Raw genomic sequence first — 17,069 nt, forward strand, 5'->3', positions numbered from 1 at the left:
TCGTGCTTCAATTGTCTAACGGTTGCGCTCGGCTGACATTGAAATTTCAAACATTTCTCACACCATTCATTTATATAAAAGCACATGCATACATACATACGCCGTGTGTATTTATGTATAGATATCTATCTAAAATGCTCGTAGTATCGTTCCAGCAACTTTTACACATTTGAGTGGCGTCGGTGTGAGAATTGTTGGGCTGCGATTGCAAAATATTGCGTTTACATTAATGAAACACACAAATTTTGCGGCAATAAGTGTAACAACAATGAGCAGGTGAAATATGCGGCAAATGCGCTTTGTCATACCCAATTAGGCGAAGCAGCGTGATGAGAAGACACGAAATAAATACATATAACATATATATACCAACACTTATCTCAGATAGTGGGCTACTATTACCATATATTATATATATGTACATACAAATAGGTGGCGAATAAATGCAGTAAAATGCCGTAACCCATTGCTCCTCATATCTCCAGCACTCAACTAATTTCGTACAAATTTTTGTGCAATCCCTGCAATTGTTCAATTGTACTGATTCAGCGGCACACATACTTGTATGCATGTTTTTAATTAAAAATTGCTTTTCAGGTCAGTTTTTAACTCTCCGTTCGCAGTCATTTGGTATGTTAATTAACACCCACTGTGCGTGTGTTGTAATAAGCGCTCGAAACTCGCTGTGGGCACTTGCTTGTAGGCATTTCGAGGACATTTCAAATCTTTTTTCTGCATTGTTCAATGAACTTGAAAACGCAATATTTCTGTGTGTTGCGTCACGTTACTTGCGTCATTTACGAAATCATCGATTTTCGTTATCAGAAATCATTGCAAAGCAGGTGAATTTCTTTGAATTAGAGAAGTGAACTGATAATGTAAATCAAGGTTAATTTGTGAGGTGGAAAATGTAAGGAAATTTTATGTGCGTTTTGTTATAGCAGGCAATTTTGGGCGAATATTACTTAGAAGGCTATAGGATATATGCAGACATGCCTATCTCACTTGATAAAAAAGCGATTTAAATCAATTTTATATAAAATACTAATACTATTTTATTGTTCTAAATTATTAGTTTTTGTTTTTTAAATTTATACTACTTTTTCATGAAAGTATTGTACTTCTTTAATTTTTTTTTATTTTGTTTATAAAGGGTGTGCCAAAATTAACGCAAATTTGAAATTAAATAGAGAACACAGTTTTTAGTCTTTCGATTGTCACTTTGTTATTGAAACATAGAATAGATAGGATATGGTTATTTATGAAATAATACATCGGGCAGATGGTCTCCACGGCTTTCCATACACATACGCACTCGTTTGTTGAAATTTTCCAGAACTATTCTGCATAAATATAGCTGAATTTCATTGATGCAATACACGACCTGAATGACATGTGACACCGTCTTGTGAACCACATATTGGCCACATCAATCGTTATTGTCATTTAAACGACTTGTTTTTGGTAGAGCAGTCTGTTTGGCATCTCCAACGCATCCTGTCTCCCGAAAATTTTCAACTAATCGCTGCACAGTTGACGAAGTTAAAACACTATTTCGACCATATTTTGTATGAAAAATTTCGAGCTTTCATGATTTTTGAAATATTGTACAATAATGAAGAGGCGTTGCTCTATCGTGTAACGCCTATACTGTTGGCTGTTGATTTGTTTTTTTAGGGTTGTCAACACTTTACTACATAAATGTCGTCAAATTTAAATCTTGCGTTAATTTTGGAACACCTTGTATAACGTTTTTTTTTTTTTTATATTTTCTAGTATTATTATAACTTTAATAATTTATTGCTTTTTGAATTTCCTACAAGCTCTGCTTGCCCTTTAAATACTTTACTATACCTACAAATATACATACATATGTATAAACATTATACATTTAGGCCCTTGTACAGTCGTTCGCTTGTTGTACAAGTATAAGTATTTATTTTCAAAGTCAAGTTGCGAAATGTTTTCCACACTTAAACACACATATGCTTATTTATATAAAGTTGGAATTCGAGTACGTATATATGTATGTATGTGTGAATACATGTAAATATGTACGTAGTCGTGTTCATTTGCAAATTGACTTTATCATTTTACTGCTGCACTAAATGAATAAAATCAACAAAAAGCACAACTTGTGATACGCTCACGCGCTCATTTGCGCATACGGTCAGCTCCATTACGCGAAGAGCTCGTTCGGCGTAACCCCCTTTTCCTCTGTTTCGCTTCACGTAAAAACAGTGACAACAAAGCTTTTAATAACGCGCAAAAATCGTTGCGAACGTGACTACTTTAACTAGCAGAAATCGCTAGACTGCCGGTTGCCCATTTGAGCAACGTCGTGCTGCTATGGTGTTAGTTCGACTTATTGCATTCGTAGAACAATTTTATGACGAACTTTGACTAGACGATTAAAATGTAAGGAAATACCAGTTCTCGTACTCAGTCGGCGATATTATTATTGTTTTTTTTTTTAATATTTATTAACGTTTTTAAAATTTTATGATCGCACACACACCTTGGAAATTAAAAATAAACTACTGTAATTGTTCTAAAATTTCAGGCGTAAGTATAATATATATATTTGAAGAATACAACGTAAAATTTTATTAAAATTAAAGTAAAAGTAGAATTTAATTATATTTAAAATTTAAATTTAAGAAAAAAATTAAATATTTTCAGAGTTACACGCGATCTTTGACGGCGCTAAAAGAAAAAGGTTCCTCACTGCTGCAGTGAATCCGTCCTGCTCCGAGGATGAAACCTAAACACAATTCTCTACTAGAAGATATTGTTCGCACAATGAACTACGGTTGAAAAAAAATCAAAAATTGTCGAATTGCTGGCGTTTTTTTAAGTTGAATTTTAATTAAAATTTTGGTCGTTTTAAACCTGTCAAAATTTTAATTTTTGATCAGTTCAGAAAACTGGACAAAACATCCCAAAAATTGATGGTGATTTGAGCATTTTTACTCATTTTAAACACTGAAGCAAATTTGAAAAATGTAGTTTTGAGAAAAATGCGCTCGAGAATAAATTGATAGAGCTGATTGAACTTAACGGCTACAATTAAGAAGACTGTAACTCAATAACTATTTGTTATATCGTTTCAAAATTTTAGTCTGTTATTTTCAAAGGTATAACCCATCGAAAATCGACTTAATTATAATTTTACTCTAGGTATGCCCTTTAATTGGTTGCCTCTAGCGTATGACAGCAAAGAGCTTACGGAATTATACTTTGTGCTTACTCGGTGTCATCGTAATCATATCGGGTAACTCATGTTGACAAGCTAACAGCTTGCGCCCTTCACAGCCACTCTAGCAAGACGTTTGCTATTAGTGAGCGACTGTTAGCGTGTACGAACACCACCCGTTGCGGCAGCTTATTGCTTTGCGCTGGCGAATTGTGAAATTATTGTGCGAAATTCAATATATAATTGCAAGGTTTTTTAATAAAAACACACATTTTTCCTAATAACATGACTTTTCTGAAATGCTTTTAATGTGAATTGTACTTTTTTACTATCCGATAGATGTATGTACAAGTATATGTACATATGTTTGTAAACTAAATTAATTGTAGACAAATTTAATTTTTTTATATTCTTCAAAGGAAACCTCACTCATTTCATCAATTATTATTATCATTAGAATATAGATTGATTTCGAGAGTCTAGATAATTGCCATACTCCGTGTTGGTAATCTTCCTCAATTTCAATGAATTGTAAATATATTATGTATTTGGTTCCAAGCGCATATATACTTTCTACAATATATTTTTAGATACTTTCTAAAGCACAGACAGAATTGTTGCTTTGTTGACGTCCCTGAGAAAATTTCCGTCAGGAATGCGAAAAATATGAAATTTCTGACAATGTAATGGAAAATACCATCAGCAAACGTTCTTCTCTTTGAATCAACAAATCAAAGTTAATACCAAACCATTCTTATATAATACTACCTCATACGATACAGCACGTATCTGTTTGGAAATAAAAATGCATATATTTAAAATCCGCCTGAGATCAAATTCAAACCTTTTATTTCTTAATTTTTGAATTTCAATTTATGGCTTTTGTTGCTTCTTTGTCCATCAATATTTTTCATTTTTTTTTTGGATTCTTTGTATTTTTGTTTTAATATTTTCTTTATAACACATCTCATACAAATTAAAACAAACCTTTATAAACAACATAATTAAATAATTCAGTAGCTATAATTCATATTAGCTCAGAAAATATAAGGCTACAAATTAACCAATATAGCATTTTTGCAAAATAAATTTTCTCACACTTACATTATATTGCTAGAATAATTGTACATTTCGGTTTAGGAGAAATAAAAACTCAACAACAATCAAGAATTCGAGTTCTTCAGTAAATTCACTGCTACTACATACATAAAGGCAGTTTAGAGTTACTTTTCGATATTTACATAAATCACTTTGAATGAAAGAAATACTAAGTATTTAATTTATAAAAAAATTGGAAGGCGGGTGATGTGAGGAACAATAATAAAAAATTTCAACGTTGTAACGTAACAACTGCCAAAGTAAAAGCTTAAACGCCTCAGCGAAACGCTTGCTACCACAAGAGGCCCAGCCAGCGCCTCGGTGCGTGTGTCTTCCAAACTTCAAACGTTCATGGTGGCCGCGCGCAAATAGTACCAATGCTGTCGCGGCCAGCTGAGTTGTTTGCCTTAGCGCCGGCAAACAACTGACTGCTTCCAGTGCAGAAACAACGTTGACAAACAAACATTGTGATGACAAACGACGACAACAAACCACAATGTGAAAAAATGTTTATGCCTGCATGTGTGTGTAATTGTTGCTGCGGTGGAGGAAGGAGGAGTGGTATGGCGAAATCATACAGCGCCTGCGCTTAGATATCCTGCTACCGCCGACCACCACAATGTTCACGACCATGACTTGCCGACCACTAACGTTGCAATTGCCGCTTTTGTTATCGTCGACATCATATATAATACACACGCGTGTGTAATCAGCTCATTTCGACGTCGTTATCCACATCAATTGCGCGCTGGCTATTGCCTGCCGTTGTATGTGGTCGCGAATAATTTATCGGCTCCGTATTACTAATATCACAGTCGTCAGCGTCTTCTTGACAGTCTTCAGTAACAAAGTGGTTTGCGGAAGCAATATGACTATTGTCCACTTGGCAGTCTTTAGTGAAATGCATTTGTTGTTCTCCCTCCACACGTGGTGTTTGTTCCATTACATCGGTGTCATCATCACTTTCCATTTCCAAATCATCCAAATTCGTATCGGCCGAGAGGTAGACGTAATCATGTGGTTTCTGTTGCTTCAGCCACGGCGTGATAAATACCTCATCGGCTTGCAAACGTTCTTTGTAATCCTTACAAAGCAGCAACAAAAGCAGCCAACGCACCGGTCGCGGTAAACAGGAAGGTATTTGCACCTGACCATGCCGGATGATCGTTATCAGATTGCAGTTGGGTCTCTCATAGAACGGATATTGGCCAACAAGCATTGTATACAGTATAACGCCCAGCGACCAGATATCGGCCGGCTTGCCTTGGTATGTGGGATTGGGACACAGTAATTCGGGTGCAGTGTAGAGCGGGCAGCCAATCTTGTCGCTCAATGTGTCATCCGCGGGATCGTTGAGTATCATAGAGCCCTCCAACGATTCATACTGAATTTTCGTTCTAAAATAAGAGCAAGAAAAGAAAAAATTAATGCGGTGTTTCAATAACTGATCGACTATAAAATAATATGACTTTAAAATAAAACCGCTATTGTACGTATGTAAGAGTTACAACACGAAAATTCCCACTATAATGCAACAGCAAAATTGCTGACCCAACAATAATTAATGCTTTTTGTGCAATTGCACACATATGAAAGCGTTGAATACATAATTCAATGTCGGCCGGAATCGAACGCGCGATCATATGTAATTGAGTAATCTACAATAACAACGCCAAAAGCTAAGTAAACGAATTAAACATGAAAACAAATTAAAATCAATTATTCAATACAAAGTTAAGAGCGCACCGTGGAATCAAGCAACGCAAAAAGCCGCACTACCCGTGTAGGCCTCTGTGACTAGCAGCAATCTAGTGCGTAGCGCTCGTAGCAGATAGCAAATAGCAGATATGGAGCAACAGATCGCCATTATTGCGTTCACTGATCTTTCAACTGATCGTCAATAGTCAAATATGTAATGAAGCAAGCATTTCGAATAGCTGCTCATATGCTTCATACAATGTGTGAAGGGTTTGGCTTTATATGGACATCAAATGGAAGCGGGTGACGGCGGCGGCGCTGCTGATCGCTTAACGCCACGCACGCTGTTATTGCTGAACAACAGCAATAAACGCAAAGGCAGCACAACAAGCATATATGATTGTGACTGTGAAATAATTGCAACAAAAATGACGACAAAACGCCAAAGTAATGAGTGAGCTCACGGTGTTGTGAAAACGCGATCGTCCGCTTTAAACATGTAGTTTTACTGTGCGTCAATATGTTTGCATGTAGGACTGCCGACATTGAGCAAAAGCAAATCAATCTTGATTGAAATAAGCCAATCCATTATAACGCACAACGCAAGCGATAAGTGCTAATATGACGTAAATTAATGAGCCGCATCAGCACACGTAACTGTAGCATAACGCAGCTAAAAAAAAAAGACGGAATTAATTTGTATATACAAATGAAATGAAGTAGGCGTTGGCTAAAACGAAGTTGGAACACATTTGGCCGAACTGGCGCGCATGAGAAAAAACAACTGCAATGACCCATTGACCTGAAAGCGAGTACAGTTTACGCGGTGAGCTTAAAGCGGGCGCGGCGGAAAAGTCTTACAAACAGACAACTCTGACTAAACGTCATTTATAATAGAGCAATATTAGTAGTAGAGTTAAGTAATACATGGCAGTTGAGCGCAAAAGGAGAGCGCGTAAAATGGGCTTGGTATGGCAGGCAAGCAAGAAACCAGCGCCAAAAGGAAGCTCGCCAAATTGTATTTCGCCTGTGTGTATGGCATATGTGTACATGAAAGAGGCACTGAAATCAAATAACGAAAAACCTCGTGCTGACCCTGATATTACCTCTATCTAGCAACTGTAATAGTCACAGCTCTACAAGTGGCTAATGCAATAAATTTTACAACCAATACATATGCATATGTGCGCGGCTAAAAGACAAACAGAAAAAACATGTGCGATCGTGAGAGAGCGGCGTGGTAGCGCATAGTGATCTTCACCATCTGACCTCGCTGCAATGCGTTGAAGAGAGGAAGTGGTTTCAAAAAACCGAGCGCGCATATTACACATTGTTTTGTTAATGTTTGCAATGCAATAACTTGTGGTTTTTTAAATATTGTAAAATATGAGTAATCATGTGGAGGCACGACTACACACTTTGATATTGGGCGGCGAAGAGCATAAGCCAGCCAGCGTGTTGTAAGAGACACGTGTAGAGAAGCTAAGAAATGTGTGTAAATGTTTACAATATTTTGTTTTAGTTTTTTGATTTGATTTTTCTGTAGCGCTTTTCTAGTACTTTGCACGCGGAAAGCGCCAATGTAAAATAATATACAATAAATAAATAATTTGAAGGATTGCTTAACCTCACTTGTTCAAAGTTGCGTTAAATTGTTGTTATATTGCATGTTTAATTAATTTTTGTGGGATTTAAATTAAAGAAAAACACAGATGAAACGATGAGACTACAATTTGTAGATCAGAGTCAGGGTCAATTGTTATTTTTTTTTGTGGGGCTACGAAAATTTTCAAGTTAACACGCACAAGCGAGAGAAATCATTATTGGAATACAAATTTCAAAAGGAAACGGCATGAGCAAATGTAAAATGTTACAGTTGTACAGCTAATTTGCGGTACACGGAAAAAAATAATGAGAAAATATTATGAAAATTATTTTTTTAAGTGCATAAATGTAGAAAATGAACCTTGCAGGTAAGGAAAATCATCGGAGACACGCAATTATATATGTACATATATGTATGTATGGATGTGTGTTAATATGAGAGCCAAAAATTGAATGCCGACAATGAGACAAAGGCGATGACGAATGTGCTAATAAAAATGAACTTGAAATTAGAAACGCTAAAATTTTATGTACATATGTATGACATGCGTAAGTATGTAAGCTTATTATGATTCAAGTTTACTTAGTGGTTTATAAAAAAAATATGTATGGAAAAAAAAATGTATAGAAAAAAAATATATATGTATAGAAAAAAATATATGTACAGAAAAATAATATAAAATAAATTGAAAAATATAATTAAGTTATTTTAGAAGCAAAACTTGTACTAAATCGATTACACGATATTGCGAAATGATTTCTAGAATAGCATTTTATTGACCGCTTTCAAATATACAAGCAAAACCCAAAGCATATATTACTAATCGTCGACGACGATCGTCAAAAACGAGATATAATCATTTCGAAAGCCTCAAACACTATGCTTGAGGCCGACAACAGTTCGATAAGGCAAACACGCAATAGCCGGTCTTATTGTTGTTAATAAAGGTGGGACTAAAGAAAGGCGAAGTTAGAGAAAATGCTTAATTTGCATAATAAAAGCAAACGGAAAATGGAAGTGGTAAATGAAAAGCCAACAAGCAGAGCGCACACAAAAGGCAAAGAATCTAAGAACAGCTGATAAAAGATAAAGAGTGAAGACAAAAGCGGAAAACTAAGCTAAACACAAAGGTATGTGCATTAGCCGCAAAAAAAAAGAAGCATAAAGGTAAAAAATTTAAAACTAAAAGAAAACTGTAACGTTGTGTTGCAAAAAACACGACGCAGATATGTAAATACGTGTGAGTGTTTGCCTAAGCGTTAAAGGATAACAATTGCTTGGTCACAAAGCATGGAAATGAAAAATTCAACCCTTCTCAGGCGATGATGACTCCTTTTAAGCTTGCGTGACTTCTGTGTAACTGTTGAACAAAGCGGGCAGGACAAAAGTTGCAAAAAGCATGCTTGAACGTATAACTTTTGTTTCTGTAATATTTCCCCTGCAGATTAAAGTAAACGCCAAGTACGTACATATAGGCATATGCAGACAACGGCAGTGTGGTGCGGTGGCAACAAAGAGAAAAACGGATTGTGGCGCAAAATATTCGCAAATTGCATGTCATGTAGTAATTGTCTGACAAGTGACAATGACAGAGTGTATTTTTAATGTGCTGCAGGTAATAAGTGTGGCTTTATGTTTCTTTTTAGGCTTTCCTTCAAGTGTTGTTAGTGGATTACACAGCGCCAATGAAGCATGAAAATGCAGTGCAGCAGAATGTATAATTTGCATTTGAATATTGTGTAGCAACTAATTATAATAGGAAAGCAGTAAAAATGTGTATTTAGTGCAGGAAAATGTTTCATGCTGGCTGACAGTTGGTAGAACAGGCTTGTCAAATGTTGCCAATTATGCTGATTACCAAGAGGATTACATACTTTTAAATCGCAATGTGCTAACCAAGCATAATAGATAAAACTTATACAATAATATGCAGCAGTACGCTGTATTAATAAGAAACTATTCAGGTGACAGCTGTTGCTTATTGGAGCGTGCATTAATATTTAAGAAGTGATAAAGCCGAGTGCGCTTAAACATAGTTTTAGAATAAATGTTTGCAGAAAGAAGTGCACACGCCTTGAGGTATGCAACGCAATTTTATTTTTTATTTTTTTTTTGCTGTAAGTACAATATATGCGCATTTATAAGTGCAATTCTTTTTTATAGATTATTATTTTTTATGTTTTAAAGCAACTTGCTATTAATACTGCTGACTCTGCTATAAGCTAATTTAAAACGACTGTTATACAAAAACCTGAGACAATAATTTATTCATTCGCCACAATTTTTGTCAATCGACTAACAACTTTGTTCTGCTCGCTACTGTTGCCACAGCACTAATGACCTCAATAACGCCTACGTCACCGCCAAACAAAAAATCGAGTAAAGTAAAAAAAAAAATAAAGTAAACAACAAAGCAAACGAATGAGCTAAGAATAAGCTAAAGCAACACTAGAAACAAAACAAAAAAGTAGCAACTGTTGCGTTTGCGCTTATTGCCACATGACGGCAACCGCAACAACAACAACAGCAGCAGCAAAGAGCAAATGCGCAATGGCAACGATGATGGTCATCACTGCTAGCGCTTGCTTGCTGCCAGCACTGACAGTGGCAGCTACACAAAACGCCAATAGCAGCAACACAAACATACACACAACACATATATATATATTTGAGTGTGTGTAGCAACAGCGTTCAGAAGAGCGGAAAACGCTAGCAATTTACAAATTGCAATGGCAATGGCACCAAAAGTACAAAACCAGCAAGAGCAAAAACAACAGCAACAAAAAAAATTAAAACGAACAAAAGAAAAAAAATAATTGCAAAAGCAAAATAGCAAAAACATTACAACTACACACATATGTACAAGCGCATGTACGTGCCCAAGGCGGTAAAAATAGTAAAGAAAAATAAGAAATCGTTGGCAACAAGTCAAACCGATTGCGTTATTGGTGTTAGACAGCAGCAATAAAAACAAACAACTACTTGTGTGCAACGTTAATAACTAGAACAAGAATTGCGGCACTACTCGGCAATTGCAAAAATTCTTGTCGCAATAGCAGGCAGTGGTAACGTCAGCATGTTGCTTAAACATGACACAGCGGCATGGCAACAATGATTTGTAGCCAAACAAGTAGCGTGGCACGCAAAGGCACATTGTTGCTGTAATGTTAGCAACATTTTTCAATAGTTTTTGCTGCGTTTTTATTCAACGCTTTGGCATTTTTGACTTGAACAACAGATTTTGTGTAGATCTGGCAACATTTGTTGTTAAAAAATATTTGTTGTAATATTATCGCTGTAAAATTGTAGCGATTTACATTGATTTTCCAAGTCATTGCAACATTAAACCAATGTAAATAATTAAATATGAACGTTAAAATTTTGTTGTAGTTAGTTTAACCAATTCACGAAATTACCACAGAGAGCGCAAACTGAGCGCTGAGCAGGCAAATGAGGGCTGAAAACGATGCAAAGAGTCGGTTTGTATTGTGTCTCAACTCCATTAGCTGAGCATTGCAATGTCTGGCCGTAAGCAAATTCGGTGAAGTCTTGTATACATTTGACCGGTTTGCTTGCTCTTTGCCCAATGGCCGGGCTAGGAAAAGGTGGTACTCGCAGTTGTTTAAATTGGTGGGTGGCTCTTTTAATTACCGGATAAGCTATAGCCACATTTATGGCTTTGCAGTGAATTCACAATGTACGAAGTGTTTCGGGAACTCGTTGGTTTGCGATTTCAAATAATTAGTTTTGAAATTTTGCGAGAAATGCATTAACATAATTAAGCAGGAAAATTTGCAATTTTTATTTTTGAGCTCTAGTCAGATACTTTTGTTCGTGATAGTCATATAATTAAGCAGATTTTTGCAATTGTTTATCTACGTATTTCGCAATTTGATGAAATTACTTACTTATAGTAAAAAATCAGATAAGAATACTCAGCAGAGCAGTAACATATTATCTACATATTATATATCTTATGAAATTCTTTTAGTACTACAAAAAATCTAATTATAAAAACTCTACTGTGATTTTTTCAAAATTTTGTATTTCAAAATTTTCCCATAAAATCAAAAAATCTCAAATCGGCGATATTTCGAAATAATCTTGAGACACTTTGCTCACTACGTGCTCTTTTCTGCTCTCTATCGAAATAACGCTCTCGCTTAAGTGTTTGGCCCGCTTTTGATTATTTCAACAACTACTATTTCTCATCATAATTGCGGCATTTTAAAAGACCCATTAAGAGTGTGGCGCCCAAGTATGACAAAATACTTAAATATAAACATACAGTCTGCAATAAAGTGTCGTGCACAAGTTACAAGAAGTATACTAATGAATTTTTTAAGATGAATTCACCTTGTCCACTGTATGTGCACACTTTTGTCGCCATGTATATATATAAATACAGATGTATATGGATGTGTGTAACTCAGAAATTGCGTAGCCGCGCTCCCAGCGCTGTTGAGGGCACACCTTGCTTGCTCGACTGGATTGCATACAAACATACATACATAGATAGATATAGATGTGTAAAAGCGGCAATTATGAGCAGACAGATGGGTTTGGAAACATTTTCGATTGTCGGCCATGACTAGTAAAGCAAACTGGCTTTCAATTTAAAAGAGAGAACATACAAGTTTACATTTTTTTTAGTACAAAAAGTTTTAATCTTGTGCAATTTCGGCGTTTTCCGCAAGTTTTAGATTTTTGTTATGGCATACGCATATCACACGTGCGCGCCAAAGCAGCTCGAACATTGATTATGCGTAGTCACTCGCTTTGTATAAGCCAACAGGCTGGTAAATGGCCTCCACGCTCAACGCTAGGCATTGCAGCGCCCCAAACTGCTGTTGCTGCAATACTGCCAGACAACGCATTGCACCACACATTGAGTGTGCACCCCACGCTCTCTTCGCTTAATGAGACTTTTAAACGCAAGCGCTGCGCCCATCACCTTCTCCACCACCACTTCCCCCAACATATTCAATGTTATTGCGAATGCGTGTGAGTTGTTCGGTCTGCAATCGCAATCGCGTTTGGAGCAACAAGTGAGCGTTCGGCAAAGTTTAGTGCGGTCAAGTCAAGTTTGCTCGCATTAATGGCAATAACGAGTTTTTACGGTGCTAAGCTGTGTGGATTTCGACTTTTCGTTTCGTTGTGCATAAATGCGGCTTGCAAATTATTTTTGCCTATGTGCATATGTTTTTTCTGAGACTGAAGGTTTTCACCTCGTAATCGAAAAATACGAATAAATGAGCTGCTTTGCTGTGGGAGCATCTCGTCGCTACAGCGATCATGACGAGCTCTCTCACATGTTGGCTAGCCACTCTATGGTTTACAATACCTTGGTAAGAATTTGTGAAAAGGAAACAGAGCAAACGAGCTAATAAACTGTACAATCGGCATAACTGGGTGGTGGGAGGGTGTGTAGTTCAAAGGAGAGGTGTTAAATAAAAGAACACAAACCCAAATTGAGGTTTGGCAATATTTTTCAAGTTTGTTTGATTCTTCGAACACTTTGGTAGTTTGAAATTTGTAGAAATTTGTATTTTTTTCAGATGATAACAATTCAGTTGAAAGCATTAAGTAAGTTGTGTGACATTTATTTTTATTTAGACAAAACTATAATTCCCTATTAAACGTGAATTTTACTGTTCTAGCCTTAATTTGCTATCAAAATAGAGCATGAAATTTAGCTTACCTCGCTTCGTCAATGAAGAAGAAACGTTTCAGTTTCAGATCACGCAATATAACGCCCTTCTGATGGCATAAACGCACAGTCTCTGCGATTTGATGAAACAGTGCTTTAGCCTCCTTTTCGTGCAGTCGTCTCTTATTCCTTACGTATGTATGCAGATCCTCATATACACCTTCTGCACCTTCGTGCGCTTTTGGTGGTGGGATTATCAGATACGAACGATTTGCATCCAATGGCACAATTTCGTGAATATCCCGTATCAAGGTATGTCCATACAAAGAGCTGCGCGCTATTTCACCTGCCGTCTTGATGTCATAGTAAGCGCGTTGCACCTTGTCATGTGGCTCGTTGATAATCTTGCAGATATATTCGGTTTCCGTGAACACATCTGTACACCTGAGGCTAGACGCCTTGAGATCGATAAGATGACGATAAGAGGCGGGAGTTCTTGCAGCAACAGCTGGTGATAGATAGCACAATTGTGTGCTTATTAGGAACCGATTTTTAACTACTTTCACAGTCTCCTCCTCTCGGCTTTGCTCCGGGCGTAGAGCATGCATCTCACAAAGTGAGCTGGGTGTGCCAAGCTTTTCGCGTATACGCTCTAACACACGAGAATCCGCCAGCGATTTCTTTGGAGTACAAAAGTGTTCATAGCTGTCATGGCCTCTATGCAAGCGCGGTGTGGTTGCAGGCGAACAAGGACTGTTTGGCGCTATGACAACATCCATGGATTCGGAGCTGAGGGAGGATGCAGGTGATGGTGGCGAGTAATTTATTACATTAAGGTGACTTTCGTTACTTTGCCTTCGAACACTATTGATGGTATCCATTATGATATGAATTCTTGGTTTTTAAAATTCTTTACAAAAAGTCACAGTTCAATTTTGAGTTATACAGCACTTATCACAGTGGAGTTTATAAGTTCTTTTTTCAGTTGTGTACAGATTCACGCTTATCACTTTCTTATTCTTTATTTAACAGCTTTTCTTGTTTACTTCTTCACTTAACGCCTTCTTTACGAATTCCTATATACACAACATTTTTATTTTTATGCTTTTACTTTGGCGATTCACTTTTCGAGTTACTGCATGAGTTACCAACTCACTTCAAAATATTATAGTTTTCAATTAATTAAGCAGTTTCAGCAATTATAGTATTACACACGTGTATATGCAGGCAGAAACATATAAAATTATATCTTTTAGTACTAATATAATGCCAACATAGAGATTGTTGAATTTTCTTTTAATATAAAAAATAACTGTGTTGTGTCGTTGCTCGTTTGCCAGCACGGCTTTCACACAAGTAAATATTATTTATAACTAACACGCTCACTTGCTGAAATACAACTGAATTGTTTCGCTGCCAGCAACGTATATTTGAAAATTTTTCGTCGGCGAAATCGACGGAATTGACTTTCATATATTTTTCTTTTCCATACATTTGTTTTGCTGACCTCTTCAGCTCTTTTGCTTTGGCTGCTCTGTTCGCACACGCTCTCTCTCTCTCACATCTTATGCTTCTCACATTACATTATGGTGGTACTTTTAAGCAACAGAGATGCAAAGAATCGCACTCACTCGCACTCTCTTGGTATAATTCGATATTGTAGTTGTTGTTTCTTAACACTACGTTTTTATATGGGCCTCTCACATAAATTTTTTTTTTCAAGTACACAAATTCATACAATATTTTAATTCTGGCCGTATTGTGGCTTCTCTTCTTATGCACTTTTCGGCGTTCTCTCTCTGAGTGTTGCATTTGAAAATAATTGCAACAAATGCGAATATGTAGTGAGGTTAAAGTATTATATTAAATTATTTGATAAAACAGCTGAGTAATATAATTTCAAAATAAAATGATTTCAAAATTATTCGAAAATAGACGAGACTGTCAGAATTGTATGAAACAACTTATACCGGTATTTTATAGGCACATGTAGGAGTATTTCATAATTTTGTTTTTATAAACCATGAATGGAAAGAAATTTCATATAAAATTTATGTACAATAAATTGCAATAATAGGCTTTACCTAGTCTACAATTTCGTACGTAAACGTATAGGGGTACAATATGTCATCATTACAACTTCATTACCCCACGCGTCAGTTAACCTTCAAGTTTATTTTCAAGGTAGATTACAAAAACAAATCAAAAACACCTTTCGCTATAATAAAAAATATTATCGAATATCTCGAATATCAATACCTTACCAAAGCATCCCCATTCCGACAGAGAAAATGCACATTTTCATTGAGACTTTGAGACCTCTGCTTACATCTTTCCATACATATGTATACGTTCTCTCCAAGCTACAAATTTCGTCACATTTCAACCCTCAAAACAAGCAATCATCCGCTCGAATTGCTTTGAAATATGAAATGTTTGTATGAGTACAGTTGACGCCGAACCTACTTAGTATGTTTATTTGTATGTAAGAGCACGCTCTCAGGACATGTCATGGTACTGCAAATGTTTCTGCCTGCTGGTCACCACATTTCAATACTATGCTTTGTTAGCTTGCTCAGGTAAGACTTTGGGAAAAATTCCTTTGTCAACATGCGGCTGAAGCGGAGCAACATAAAAGTCGTTGGCTTGTGTTCTTACTAGTGACGTCTAACATTTTAGCTGTAACTAAATGGTACCGCAATTGGTGTTTCTACCTAAATACTTGTGGCTATGGAATGCAGCACTAGTGTCATTTAGGTATATTATACATATTTACGTAGTCAGATGTACATACTTATGTATATAGTGGAATTTTAATAGAGAAAATGATCCACTGCTATTACTTGTATAATCACAGAAGATATAGAAATATAATTAATAATGCATAGTAGAATTTCGAATACCATAAAAAAATTATACAACGGTGAATATTGATTTGAAAAACTTTTAAGGTTTTAAGGTCACTTATTAAAACTTGGACTGAAAAAAAAAATAGTTCAAAATGATTTTAAAACATCTTTATAATGCATTAAATAATTTTAAAAGTTTGGTTAACGAAAAATTAGTTTTAGGTACCTACGATTGTAATTACCTTTGCAGGTACATGTCAGTTCTTTACCATCACTATTCTTTTACCTCTCAGTCACTCACGTTCGTTTATTGTAACCACTCGGAAACTGTGTACAGTTGCGCGTGCGTAGTGCGTACATTTCAACAGTTTGATCTGTAGCCGTGTTTCGGCTTCTGTTCGAATCATTTCTATAAACAAAATTAAATGTTGAGATTCATATTGACACGAATGCAAAGCATTGAACGTCAGCAACATTGTAGCTATGACTATTTCGTTGTGGAAATTCGCTAACAGCCAGTTATCGCTCATTTTAATGAAATTGAGGATCAAAAGAAAGTTTGTGTGTAAGTATGCGGAAGAATTTTGTTAGGGTGGTGGTGTTTACATAAGCAAGTAATGTTACAACTGAACTAAACGTCTATATATAATATTTTAATAAGTTAAAATGGTTAATGGAGTAAAAAATTGATTAATTATTTATTGAATTATTTTATTTGCGTTAAGTATATTTTGTAGATAGGTATTACTTAATAAGGTTATTTGAAAATCAGGCGTATCTTTTACACTTTTATGTTTTATTATTAGCTTAATTTAGAAAAGTTATTATGGCTTTATCGACACAATATGTGAGTGTCTGAACAGTTATTGGCAAAAAGTCTGTGACTTACTTAGTAAACAAAAATGATATTTGGTTTTACAAAAAAAAATTTTGTAAGAATCACTAAAAATGTAAAATTATCTTAAAACTGCC

General features: G+C 35.9%; 1 protein-coding gene and 1 long non-coding RNA gene across 2 annotated transcripts in view; one reads left to right on the top strand and one right to left on the bottom strand.

Moving 5' to 3' along the window:
• The window catches only part of LOC118680570 (uncharacterized), a 20,640-nt gene extending 16,607 nt beyond the window's left edge, over positions 1-4,033 (top strand). The window contains exon 2 of the long non-coding RNA XR_004976158.2: positions 2,683-4,033. This is a non-coding gene — a long non-coding RNA (uncharacterized lncRNA). The remainder of the gene's footprint in view (positions 1-2,682) is intronic.
• trbl (tribbles pseudokinase 2) lies at positions 4,011-14,659 on the bottom strand. Its single transcript, XM_014235380.3, has 2 exons — positions 13,300-14,659; positions 4,011-5,691 (listed from the first exon to the last, which is right to left on the bottom strand). Exons 1-2 carry the CDS (start codon positions 14,127-14,129, stop codon positions 5,004-5,006), a joined length of 1,518 nt encoding a protein of 505 aa, XP_014090855.1. The 5' UTR covers positions 14,130-14,659; the 3' UTR covers positions 4,011-5,003.
• Between the last annotated feature and the right edge of the window lie 2,410 nt (positions 14,660-17,069).

This window comes from Bactrocera oleae, chromosome 6 (assembly GCF_042242935.1).
Source record: "Bactrocera oleae isolate idBacOlea1 chromosome 6, idBacOlea1, whole genome shotgun sequence".
Lineage (NCBI taxonomy): Eukaryota > Metazoa > Arthropoda > Insecta > Diptera > Tephritidae > Bactrocera > Bactrocera oleae.